The 12,877-nt window shown below is 45.3% G+C and overlaps 1 protein-coding gene across 1 annotated transcript; it reads left to right on the top strand.

Moving 5' to 3' along the window:
- Nucleotides 1-3,518: 3,518 nt before the first annotated feature.
- On the top strand, nucleotides 3,519-12,078 carry LOC137097975 (cytochrome c oxidase subunit 7A2, mitochondrial-like). Its single transcript, XM_067473493.1, has 4 exons — nucleotides 3,519-3,636; nucleotides 7,615-7,701; nucleotides 8,630-8,714; nucleotides 11,817-12,078. The coding sequence occupies exons 1-4, from the start codon at nucleotides 3,622-3,624 to the stop codon at nucleotides 11,873-11,875; spliced, it is 246 nt and encodes an 81-aa protein (XP_067329594.1). The 5' UTR covers nucleotides 3,519-3,621; the 3' UTR covers nucleotides 11,876-12,078.
- The last annotated feature ends 799 nt before the right edge of the window (nucleotides 12,079-12,877 follow it).

Here is a 12,877-nt window from a genome sequence, read left to right as displayed (position 1 = left end):
ACTGAAGTCGATAGGGAATTTAAAAGGGTCTAGTCCAGGAGGAGAGACCCTGCGGCCCCACTAAAGAGGGATCGCTACGTTGGTAAGCAAAGAGAAGCCTAATTTTAAATTATTTATTTTCCCTAGGTTCCCAAAAAGAATCTCACCAAAGTTGAAGGAAGCGCCACCGAGATGATTTATTAGCGATTCAGCTGAAAAGGATGCAAAGCAGCAATCATTCGCCAAGCTGAGCATAACATGTACACAAATAAATGCCATTTTTATAGAAATACAGAGTTGTGTGGTTCAAATCTCCCGCTCTCCGCTCCTCGCGGAGGGAGGCGGGACAAGGGAATACAATGCATTCTTGAATGGATTATGGAAACACAAGAAATGTCCAGGGGCTCAGCGAGTCCTAAATTGGCCTTCAAGCTAAGCCTTTCTATTTTCTGGTGATTGAAATAAACACTGATGTTGGCGATACCAACATAATCCGGATTTTCCTTTTACGATAAGACAGGGGAGCAATGGGGGAAACTTAGGTGGATGTCTTCAGTGAGAGAGTTTGAATGGAAACAGGTCAGGAGGGGGAAACTTTCCAAAGGCTTCCCCTTGTACTATTGTAACATAATCAAGATTTGCCAAGTGATCATTTCCCTGCTGGTCAAATCCTCCGAGGCCAGGGGCACGATTCTTTGTTATAGTCCATGCAAAGAGTGTCCTTTGATAAGGGTTTCTGCAATTTCTAATTGCTTCCTCTCCAGGGTCAGGGTGACTTTCTTATATTTCTATACATTTTTTTACAAGGGGAAGGGAATGGGGCAAAAGGGTCAAGAAAAGGTCAGATACACAGGGGAAAATATAGAAATACAGAAATCAAGTTATAGAAATCATATCCGTCCATCCCTCCCCCCAGAGTCTCAAAGGTAAATTGATAAAAAGCCTTGATCGTGGCTCAGTATTACTTCTTAGTTCATTTCAGGAAGATCTATAGGTGAAAGTAAGTCCATGAAGGAAAAAGAGGTCCATAAAGTGTGGCAAAAGGTCCAAAAGTCATGAAAAGGGACCTGATGATTTCCACTGAGCCAAGCTATGGAGCCCTGCAGCTCTGAGGTCGAAGCTTGTCCTTGGAAAACTAGAACTCCTTCCAAGGGCTGGAGCCTGGTGACCGATCTGCTCCACGAAAGCCTCATGGGGTGACCGCATCAAGTCTCCAGGTCGAGGAACTCCAGAAGGACGAAGAACCAGTGATGGCAGCGGTAGCACAGCAGCAGTGAGGCTTGGATTTGACAATCAGGTGTTTTCCTTAAAATATATATTCTTAAAAATTCAAAGGTTATTTCCTGAGCGTAGGGGCCTGAAATGAAAAAAGTGAGATAGCAGATAGTGATAGAATTTAGCTAGGAAAAATATGGCACCAAAAGGGAGTCGATCCGTCAACTCGTGGATACGGGGCCCCGAGGGGTTTCCGTATCCGCGGTTTGAAGAAACGCAGACTCAGCCTTCCTGGGTTGCCTGGAAGGTAAATTCATGCTTTTTAGCTGAGTGAGTCAGGAAAAAGACGCAAAGTACCCTTCTGAAGAGGTAAAGGTTACAATTCAATTAGTCTTTATTTAGGGATTGGTGACATTGTTTGGGCTGGGGAAAGAAGCGAAAGGAGAGAGCACAAGGGTGCAAAGACTCCCTGGTTGAAGCTGCTACTGGGGCACATTTCATCAGTCTTGGCCCAACTGGGCATCCAGGAACTGCGGAACTCCCTGCGGCTGATCAGATCAACTTGAAAGCAGGCCAAACATTCACACCTACCTCCAACAGACAAGAGTTCTTTCTCCCACCCTGAACTTTCCACAAATATATATACCCCCAGGGCCGTAGCCAAAAAAAAAAATTCGGGAGGGGTTGACATTTTCGGGGGGGGGCTTGAATATTTCGCAGGGGGGGGTTGAAACCTGCCTCCTAGCTCACGCTGAAGCAAAGAGCACAGCAGGGGGCAGAGCAGCCTTGAATAGCCTGCAGCTCCGCCCTTGTCAACCACCTCCACCAAGTCTGGCCTCCTTAATGAGAGCGTTCAACACACACACACACCCAACTTGGTTGCTTCACTACTGTTCTGTCGCGCGCTGGGCCTGTAAATAATTGTTTTAGAACAACCTTTGCCCAGCGGGAAGCCTAAAGAGAAGTTCTCAGAGGTTTCCACCACAAACAGTCTTTAGATGGCTTGAGAAGTACAACAAAGTCTTTTATTAATGAACAATCAAACAGAAACTTCTCTTGTCTTCAGTAAAGTTAAGCAAATGATTCCAAGCTTTTAGGCAACTGGTGAATTCCTAATCTTGCCCACGAAGGACAGGCAACTGTCTTCAATAACTTCTTCTTTAAAGGAAAATCCCCTTTTTAACTTCTCCCAGGCTGACTGTAATCTAACCCTTACTGATGTGGGCTCCGCTACCGGGTCGAACTGCGTCTCGAACGCAGAGTGGACCTACCAGCAAGGCAGTAGATGTTCTCCAGCTGGAGTTCTTTGGTCTTTAGGGCTGTTTTCCTGGAAATTCTTTGGAGACTCTTAAGACCTTTCTTCCCCGGAAGGTCTTAAGGGTTGACGCTTTTGTACAGGAGAAACTTGCACACATTCTATACATAAGCTTACATTGCTGAGACTAACTAAAAATGGCTCCCTTCCCTTCTCAATTGCCCTGAGCAAGGGGCGGGACCAAAACTTAACAATGATGGACAGGTGACTTGCCCTATGACTGCAACCAAAGAAGCCACCTATCTGCAGAGTCCCTGAAACCTAGGACTGCAAGCAAACATTTAATACAAAGCAAATAAAGTTGGAGCTCCTGGTACAGCTGTACCAGAACAACTACATCGGCTATTGCTGCAAGTAATGACAGCGTGAATAAATTGCCAATATTTGCTTGAGATAGTACTTGCAGTTCTGGAGGAACTCTTGATTTTTTGCATCTCATAGACTTAGCATGGGGATTTAGGTAACCGGTTAAAATTCATGAGTAAACCAGGTTTTTTAAAAAAAATCTGAAACATTTCGGGGGGGGGGGGGTTTGAACCCCTAACCCCCCCCCCCCCCTCGCTACGGGCCTGTATACCCCACTTGCCTAGTTTCCAACCATCCTCACAACCTCTGAGGATACCTGCCATAGATGTGGGCGAAACATCAGGAGGGAATGCTTCTAGAACATGGTCAGACAGCCTAAAAAACCTACAACAACCCGGTGACTCTGGCCATGAAAGCCTTCAACAATACTTTTAGGGATGTTTCTCCATTTCCTCCTCTTCCCGCTAGTCTTGTTTTGACATTTCCAGATGTAGTGAGGTTAAGTCAGCACCCTGAGCACTTTTCCTATCTTACAACAAAGTTTTAGTTTCTTTCCCAAAGCCTTTAGTGTGTTTGCTGCCTGAATCCAGGTCTCTGATCATTGCATGCCACTCTGCGTTTCCGCCTTGCCTTTTGGGACCATGTGCTACCCTTAACTCCTGGCCACCGGACAAGAAAACGAACGGTCATCGACTGTCCGCCCTGGTCGCAAAGCCATGCCCTTGTAAGGGAGGTCAACAGACAAACAAGTGAAGGAGAAAAGCCAGGCCAGAAGGAAGACGAGGGCAAGGACCAGGCCGCAAAGCATGAGATCCCTCCTGGTAAAGAAAGACTTCCGCCTTGCATCCTCTTTGCAGAAGGAAAATACTAATTATGGGCTGTCTGCAAAGAGGAGAGCGTTGTGTGGGTGCCTGCTGTGTGCCGCATGCTTAATTCTCACTCTTCCCACCATGGAGTCTCCAAATCAATCATTCACTGGCAGGTTGAGAGCTTGCAAAATGAAACTCAAAGGATCCTGGGGGCTCAAAGTGATTGCCTTTCCCCCTCCCCAGCATTAGCAAATACATAACTGCAAAAGCTTGCACTGGGCTTGGAGAATTTGTGCAGAAGTGCAAGGAGTAGAAGAGAAAAAACAGGTGTGAGATTCAACCAAGCAACTACCCTCTCGTTTACCATGAAGCTCCCCACATTTTTTGCAAATGCAGAGTCCAAAAATATATATTAAACTAGCCGTTCCCTGCCAGGTGTTGCTGTGGCCCAGTCTGGTGATCTGGAAAATAAAGGAATGAGAAAGTGTTGGTTTCTAATAGATGTAATTCCTTTCTGCTTGTGAGTAAACAGTATTCCTTGTTGTTTCTTTGTCAGTGTTGATGTGGAGAGTGTCTGCTTTGCCTACTCTGGAATATGCAACATATCATTGTCCTTCTTTAAGGGTCCTTTTCATATCTATTATACTATATCTCTCTGTGTGTGAATCATATCTATCGATCTATTTATATGGCTGGATGGCTCTGTCAGGAGGGCTTTGATTATGTTTTCTTGCCCTGGTGAAGGGAGTTGGACTAGGTAGCCTTAAGGCAGCATTTCTCAACCTGGTGGTCGGGACCCCTGGGGAGTCACCAGGGGGTGTCAGAAGGGTCACCAAAGACCACCAGAAAACACAGTATTTTCTGTTCGTCATGGGAGTTCTGCATGCCAAGTTTGGCCCAATTTTATCGTTGGTGGGGTTCAGAATGCTCTTTGATTGTAGGTGAGCTATAAATCCCAGCAACTAAAACTCCCAAATGGCAAGGTCTATTTTCCCCCAAACTCCACCAGTGTTCACTTTTGGGCATATTGAGTATTCGTGCAAAGTTTGGTCCAGATCCATCATTGTTTGAGTCCACAGTGCTCTCTGGATGTAAGTGAACTACAACTCCAAAATTCAAGGTCAATGCCCACCAAACCCTTCCAGTATTTTCTCATGGGAGTTCAGTGTGTCAAATGTGGTTCAAATCTGTCGTAGGTGGAGTTCAGAATGATCTTTGATTGTAGGGGAACTATAAATCCCAGCAACTACAACTCCCAAATATCAAAGTCTATTTTTCCCAAACTCCACCAGTGTTCACATTGGGACATATTGAGTATTCGTGCCAAGTTTGGTCCAGATCCATCATTGTTTGAGTCCATACTGCTCTCTGGATGTAGGTGAACTACAACTCCCAAACTGAAGGTCAATGCTCACCAAACCCTTCCAGCATTTTCTGTTCATCATGTGAGTTCGTGCCAAGTTTTGTTCAGTTCAGTCGTTGGTGAAGTTCAGAATGCTCTTTGATTATAGATGAACTATAAATCCCAGCAACTACAACTCCCAAATAGTAAAGTCTATTTTCCCCAAACTCCACCAGTGTTCACTCTGGGGCATATTGAGTATCCGTGCCAAGTTTGGTCCAGATCCATCATTGTTTGAGTCTGCAGTGCTCTCTGGGTGTAAGTGAACTACATCTCCCAAACCCAAGGTCAGTACCCACCAAGCCCTTCCAGTATTTTGTGTTGGTCACAGGAGTTCTCTGTGCCAAGTTTGGTTCACTTCCATAGTTGGTGAAGTTCAGAATGCTCTTTGATTGTAGGTGAACTATATATCCCAGAAACTACAACTCCCCAATGACAAAATCAATCCTCCCTCCAACTCCACCAGTATTCAAATTTGGGCGTATTGGGTATTTGTGCCAAATTTCGCCTAGTGAATGAAAATACATCCTGCATATCAGATATTTACAGGATCTCCCCTGGCAGCAATCAGCCAGGCTTTGAAGCTGCAAGACTATTCAGTGCTAATCAATGTGGCCAATTGCAACATTCACACTTGCTTCAAGCAGACCACCCCGGACATTATTCCATGGGTATACAAACCTCACTTGCTTAGTTTCCAACAGACCTCACAACCTCTGAATATGTCCGCCATAGATGTAGGCGAAACGTCAGGAGAGAATGCTTTTGGAATATGGCCATACAGCCCGGAAAATTCACAGCAACCCAATGAATTTGAGCTTTGAGGGTTCCAGATTTGGGGGCAGATGGTAAAGAGACAGATGGCGACTTCTGCATGTCAACTGATTCAGGTTTCACATGTGCTTTTACATCCCTTGGGACAAAATTTGACACACATTCGGGCTTGCGATCACAACTTTTGTGAGAAGCAGAAGTTGAAACGATGTGTACTCACAGCTGGTAAGACGCTCTCTTCCTTGGCTACTTGCAGCTAGATGTTATTTATAGATATGTAATATCATTGCAAAGTTGGGGGAAATAGACCTTGACATTTGGGAGTAGTAGTTACTGGGATTTATAGTTCACCTACACTCAAAGAGCATTCTGAACTCCACCAACAATGGAATTGAACCCAACTTGGCACACAGAACTCCCCTGACGAACAGAAAATACTGGAAAGGTTTGGTGGGCATTGAACTTGAGTTTGGGAGTTGTAGTTGCTGGGATTTATAGTTCACCTACACTCAAAGAGCATTGTGAACTCCACCAACAATGGAATTGAACCCAACTTGGCACACAGAACTCCCCTGACGAACAGAAAATACTGGAAAGGTTTGGTGGGCATTGAACTTGGGTTTGGGAGTTGTAGTTGCTGGGATTTATAGTTCACCTATAATCAAAGAGCATTCTGAACTTCACCAACGATGGAGTTGCACCAAACATGGCATACAGAACTCCCATGACCAACAGAAAATACTAGAAGGGTTTGATGGACATTGACCTTGGGTTTGGGTGTTGTAGTTCACCGACATCCAGAGAGTTCTGTGGACTCAAACAATGATGGATGTGGAACAAACTTGGCACGAATACTCAATATGCCCCAAAGTGAACACTGGTGGAGTCTGGGGAAAATGGACCTTGACATTTGGGAGTTGTAGTTGCTGGGATTTATAGTTCACCTACAATCAAAGAGCATTCTGAACTCCACCAATGATGGAATTGAACCCAACTTGGCACACAGAACTCCCATGACCAACAGAAAATACTAGAAGGGTTTGATGGACATTGACCTTGGGTTTGGGTGTTGTAGTTCACCGACATCCAGAGAGTTCTGTGGACTCAAACAATGATGGATGTGGAACAAACTTGGCACGAATACTCAATATGCCCCAAAGTGAACACTGGTGGAGTCTGGGGAAAATGGACCTTGACATTTGGGAGTTGTAGTTGCTGGGATTTATAGTTCACCTACAATCAAAGAGCATTCTGAACTCCACCAATGATGGAATTGAATCAAACTTGGCACACAGAACTCCCATGACCAACAGAAAATACTGGGTTTGATGGGCATTGTCCTTGAGTTTGGGAGTTGTAGTTCACCTGCATTCAGAGAGCACTGCGGATGATGGATCTGGACCAAAATTGGCACGAATACTCAATATGCCCCAAAGTGAACACTGGTGGAGTCTGGGGAAAATGGACGTTGACATTTGGGAGTTGTAGTTGCTGGGATTTATAGTTCACTACAACCAAACAGCATTCTGAACTTCACCAACGATGGAAGTGAACCAAACATGGCACAGAGAACTCCCATGACCAACAGAAAATACTGGGTTTGATGGGCATTGACCTTGAGTTTGGGAGTTGTCATTCACCTACATCTAGAGAGCACTGTGGACTCAAACAATGATGGATCTGGACCAACCTTGGCATGAATACTCAGTATGCCCAAATGTAAACACAGAAGAGAATGGCTGGCGAAAGCAGTGATACCTATCCCATAATAACCCAAGCCTCGCTTATTTGGTCTCCTCTCTTTTCTTCTCCAGGCTTCCCGCATAAAGCCCCTCCAAGTGCTCTCCACCCCGACCCGGCAGCTGAAAAACAAAGTCCCGGAATATCAGAAGCTTTTCCAGGTGAGGAATTCAATCCCATCCCATCGTTCAGTTGCATTGTTCTATTTGCAAACATAACATTGAGGAGCAGGGAGGTCACCTGGGACAGGTGCCCTTGACCAGCTTCACGGCACTTATAGAACCATAGAATCCTAGAGTTGGAAGAGACCTCATGGGTCATCCAGACCAACCTCATTCTGCCAAGAAGAAGGAAAATTGCATTCAAAGCACCCCCGACAGATGGCCATCCAGCCTCTGTTTAAAAGCTTCCAAAGAAGGAGCCTCCACCACACTCCGGGGCAGGGAGTTCCACTGCTGAACGGCTCTCACAGTCAGGAAGTTCTTCTTCGTGTTCAGATGGAATCTCCTCTCTTGTAGTTTGAAGCCATTGTTCCCTTGCGTCCTAGTCTCCAAGGAAGCAGAAAACAAGCTTGCTCCCTCCTCCCTGTGGCTTCCTCTCACATAGTTATACATGGCTATCATATCTCCTCTCAGCCTTCTCTTCTTCAGGCTAAACATGCCCAGCTCTTTAAGCCGCTCCTCATAGGGCTTGTTCTTCAGACCCTTGATCATTTTTGTCGCCCTCCTCTGGACACATTCCAGCTTGTCAACATCTCTCTTGAATTGTGGTGCCCAGAATTGGACACAATATTCCAGGTGTGGTCTAACCAAAGCGGAATAGAGCATGGGGCGCATGACTTCCCTAGATCTAGACACTAGGCTCCTATTGATGCAGGCCAAAATCCCATTGGCTTTTTTTGCCACCGCATGACATTGTTGGCTCATGTTTAACTTGTTGTCCACGAGGACCCCAAGATCTTTTTCACACTATTGCTCTCAAGCAACACGTCCCTCATTCTGTCTCTTTCCGTTTCATTTTTTCTGCCTAAGTGGAGTATCTTGCATTTTTCTGGACATAAATAAATCTGGTGGTGCTTTTGTCTCCTAGGAGGACAATGGTCTGCCGGTGCATCTCAAAGGAGGACTCAAAGACGTCCTGCTGTATCGCTTTACCATGTCGCTAAGCCTCTTTGGTAAGTTGAGATCCACAGAACCCCCATGACCAAGAGCATTGAGGAGATAGAAAAGGACTGGGCAAATTTTGGCCCTCCGGGTGTTCACCTACCTCCAGAGAGCACCTTGGGTTTGGGAGTTGTAGTTCACCTACATCCAGAGAGCACTGCAAACTCAAACAATGATGAATCTGGACCAAACTTGGCATGAATACTCAATATGCCCAAATGTGAACACTGGTGGAGTTTGGGGGAAATAGCCCTTGACATTTGGGAGTTGTAGTTGCTGGGATTTATAGTTCACCTAAAATCAAACAGCATTCTGAACACCACCAACGATGGAATTGAACCAAACTTGGCACACAGAACTCCCATGACCAACAGAAAATACTGGGAGGGTTTGGTGGGCATTGACCTTGGGTTTGGGAGTTGTAATTCACCTACATCCAGAGAGCAGTGTGGACTCAAACAATGATAGATCTGGACCAAATTAGGCACAAATACTCAATATGCACAAATGTGAACACTGGTGGAGTTTGGGGGAAATAGACCTTGACATTTGGGAGTTGTAGTTGCTGGGATTTATAGTTCACCTACAATCAAAGAGCATTCTGAACTCCATGAACAATGGAATTGAATGAAACATGGCATACAGAACTCCCATGACCAAGAGAAAATACTGGAAGGGTTTGCTGGGCATTGACCTTGGGTTTGGGAGTTGTAGTTCACCTACATCCAGAGAGCACTGCGAACTCAAACAATGAAGAATCTGGACCAAACTCTACATGAATACTCAATATGTATAAATGTGAACACTGGTGGAGTTTGGGGAAAATGGACCTTGACACTTGGGAGTTGTAGTTGCAGGGATTTATAGTTCAGCTACAATTAAAGAGCATTCAGAACCCCACCGACGATAGAATTGGGCCAAACTTCCCACACAGAACCCCATGACCAAAAGAAAATACTATATTTTCTGATGGTCCTTGGCGACCCCACTGACACCCCATGGCATTTATAACCCTAGGAACAAAATCATGTGACATAGCGCAATCCACGGTGCCTTGCAATTGAAATGTAGAATTCCCACATGAGTGTAAACCCCGAAATTCCACAAGATGGAGCCATAAGAGTTCATTTGGATAAGGATGTTTTGTTTGTGTTTGGTTTTTGTGAAAGACCGCCACATGTGTAAAATTGTTATTAAAAGGACTTTTTAAGACTACAGCTACCCAGATCCCTCAGCCCAGTGTTTCTCAACCTGGGGGTCAGGACCCCTGGGGAGAGGGGGTCTCGAGGGGATGTCAAAGGGGTCGCCAAAAACCATCATAAAACACAGTTTTTTTCTCTTGGTCATGAGAGTTCTGTGTGCCAAGTTTGGTTCTTTGATTGTTGGTGAACTATAAATCCCAGCAACTAAAACTTCCAAATTTAAAGGTCCGTTTTCCCCAAACTCCACCAGTGTTCACTTTGGGGCATATTGAGTATTCGTGCCAAGTTTGGTCCAGATCCATCATTGTTTGAGTCCGCAGTGTTCTTTGGATGTAGGTTAACTACAACTCCCAAACCCAAGGTCAATGCCCACCAAACCCTTCCAGTATTTTCTCTTGGTCATGGGTGTTCTGTGTGCCAAGTTTGGTTCAGTTCCATCATTGGTGGGGTTCAGAACATTCTTTGATTGTAGGTGAACTATAAATCCCAGCAACTACAACTCCCAAATGTAAAAGTCCATTTTTCCCAAACTCTCCCAGTGTTCACATTTGGGAATATTGAGTATTCATGCCACGTTTGGTCATAGAATCAAAGAGTTAGAAGAGACCTCATGGGCCATCCAGTCCAACCCCATTCTGCCAAGAAGCAGGAATATTGCATTCAAATCACCCCTGACAGATGACCATCCAGCCTCTGTTTAAAAGCTTCCAAAGAAGGAGCCTCCACCACACTCCGGGACAGAGAGTTCCACTGCCGAACGGCTCTCACAGTCAGGAAGTTCTTCCCCAATTATGGTCAGATCCATCATTGTTTGAGTCCGCAGTGCTCTCTGAATGTAGGTGAACTACAATTCCCAAACTCAAGATCAATGCCCACCAAACCTCTCCAGTATTTCCTGTTGGGAGTTCTGTGTGCCACGTTTGGTTCAATTCCATCGTTGGTGGAGTTCAGAGTAATCTGTGATTGTAGGTGAACTATAAATCCCAGCAACTACAACTCCCAAATGACAAAATCAATCTCTCTCCCAACCCGACCAGTATTTAAATGTGGGCATATCAGGTATTTGTGCCAAATTTGGTCCAGTGAATGAAAATACATCCTGCATATCAGATATTTACATTACAATTCGTAACAGTTACAAAATTACAATTACGAAGTAGCAATGAAAATAATGTTATGGTTGGGGGTCACCACAACATGAGGAACTGTCTTAAGGGGTCGCGGCATTAGGAAGGTTGAGAACCACTGCATTAACGTTTCCTTCGCTCTCTCCAACCAGAGACCTAATCTCATATCACGGGGCAACAGTAGCAAAATGACAGTTGTGAAGTAGCAATTAAAATAATTTCATGGTTGGGGATCATCGCAATAAGAGGAACCAAATTAAGGGGTCGCGGCATTAGGATTGTTGAGAACCACTGCATTAACGTTTCCTTAGCTCCCTCCAACCAGAGACCTAATCTCATATCATGGAACAACGGTAGCAAAATGATAGTTATGAAGTAGCAATGAAAATAATGTTATGGTTAGGGGTCACCACAAGATGAGGAGCTGTATTAAGGGGTGGCAGCATTAGGAAGGCTGGAACTACTGCATTAACGTCTCCTTAGCTCTCTCCAGCCAGAGACCTAATCTCATATCACGGGACAACAGTAGCAAAATGACAGTTGTGAAGAAGCAACGAAAATAATGTTATGGTTGGGGGTCACCACCACATGAGGAACTGTATTAAGGGGTCACGGCATTAGGAAGGTTGAGAACCACTGCATTAACCTTTCCTTAGCTCTCTCCAACCAGAGACCTAATCTCATATCACGGGACAACAGCATTAGGAAGGTTGGGAAACACTGAGCAGGGGGGAAATAATGTGGATCAATGAAAATGACATTTTCCTGCGTTTTTGCTCCATAGGTGTTGCTTATTCTCTCTACGAACTATTCAAGGCTGCCAAACCCAAGAAGAACAAGTGAGGAGGATGAAGCAGGAAAAGAGGGGCAATTGCAAATACGGACGCCCCTCGTCTGCATTGGGTTTATCCCCCTTTTTTAGAGGATTGCAACAAAAGGGAGAGGCAAATTCATCTTTGTTGGGATTTGAGTCCACATGAATGTAGTGTTTGGAGGCGCAAAATAAACAGTCGAAAGAAGAAAAAAATAAATAATAATCCACATCAGTCTGCTTTTAGAAATGCACACCTCGTTTTAATCACCACACGTTTCAAAAAGTCGTAACCGACAAAAACAGGAACGTCAAAAATATCACAGTGACGAGTTGGATCGAAGCCAGGCCCCGGGGTGTTGACATGTAGATTTGTGAACTGCCTTCTCTTGGATTCAGACCCTTTCTTGCATCTCAGGGAGTGTCTATACCAGGCATGGGCCAACTTGGGGTCTCCAGGTGTTTTGGACTCCAACTCCCACCATTCCTAACAGCCTCGGGCCCCTTCCTTTCCCCCCTCAGCCACTTAAGTCTGGGCCTCTGAGCATGGGCAGAGTGCAATTTGTGACTCTTGGTGGAAAGGGGGCCTCTGAGCATGAGCAGAGTGCAATTTGTGACTCTTGGAGGAAAGAGAGCCTCTGAGCATGAGCAGAGTGCACTTTTTGGGTTTGGGGAAAGAGGGCCTTTGAGCATGGGCAGAGTGCAATTTTTGGCTTTTGGAGGAAAGAGGGCCTCTGAGCATGGGCAGAGTACAATTTGTGGCTCTTGGAGGCAAGAGGACCTCTGAGCATGAGCAGAGTGCAGCTTGTGACTCTTGGTGGAAAAGGGGCCTCTGAGCATGAGCAGAGTGCAATTTGTGACTCTTGGAGGAAAGAAAGCCTCTGAGCATGAGCAGAGAGCAATTAGTGGATCTTGGAGGAAAGAGGGCCTTTGACCATGAGCAGAGTGCAATTTGTGGCTCTTGGAGGAAAGAGGGTCTCTGAGCATGAGCAGAGTGCAATTAGTGGAGCCTGGAGGTAGGACTCAAGCTTGTT

The sequence above is a fragment of the Anolis sagrei genome, chromosome X (assembly GCF_037176765.1).
Source record: "Anolis sagrei isolate rAnoSag1 chromosome X, rAnoSag1.mat, whole genome shotgun sequence".
In the NCBI taxonomy this organism is placed as follows: Eukaryota; Metazoa; Chordata; class Lepidosauria; order Squamata; family Dactyloidae; genus Anolis; species Anolis sagrei.
The sequence above is the reverse complement of the archived record's forward strand: the minus strand, read 5'-3'. Positions and strand labels throughout refer to the sequence as shown.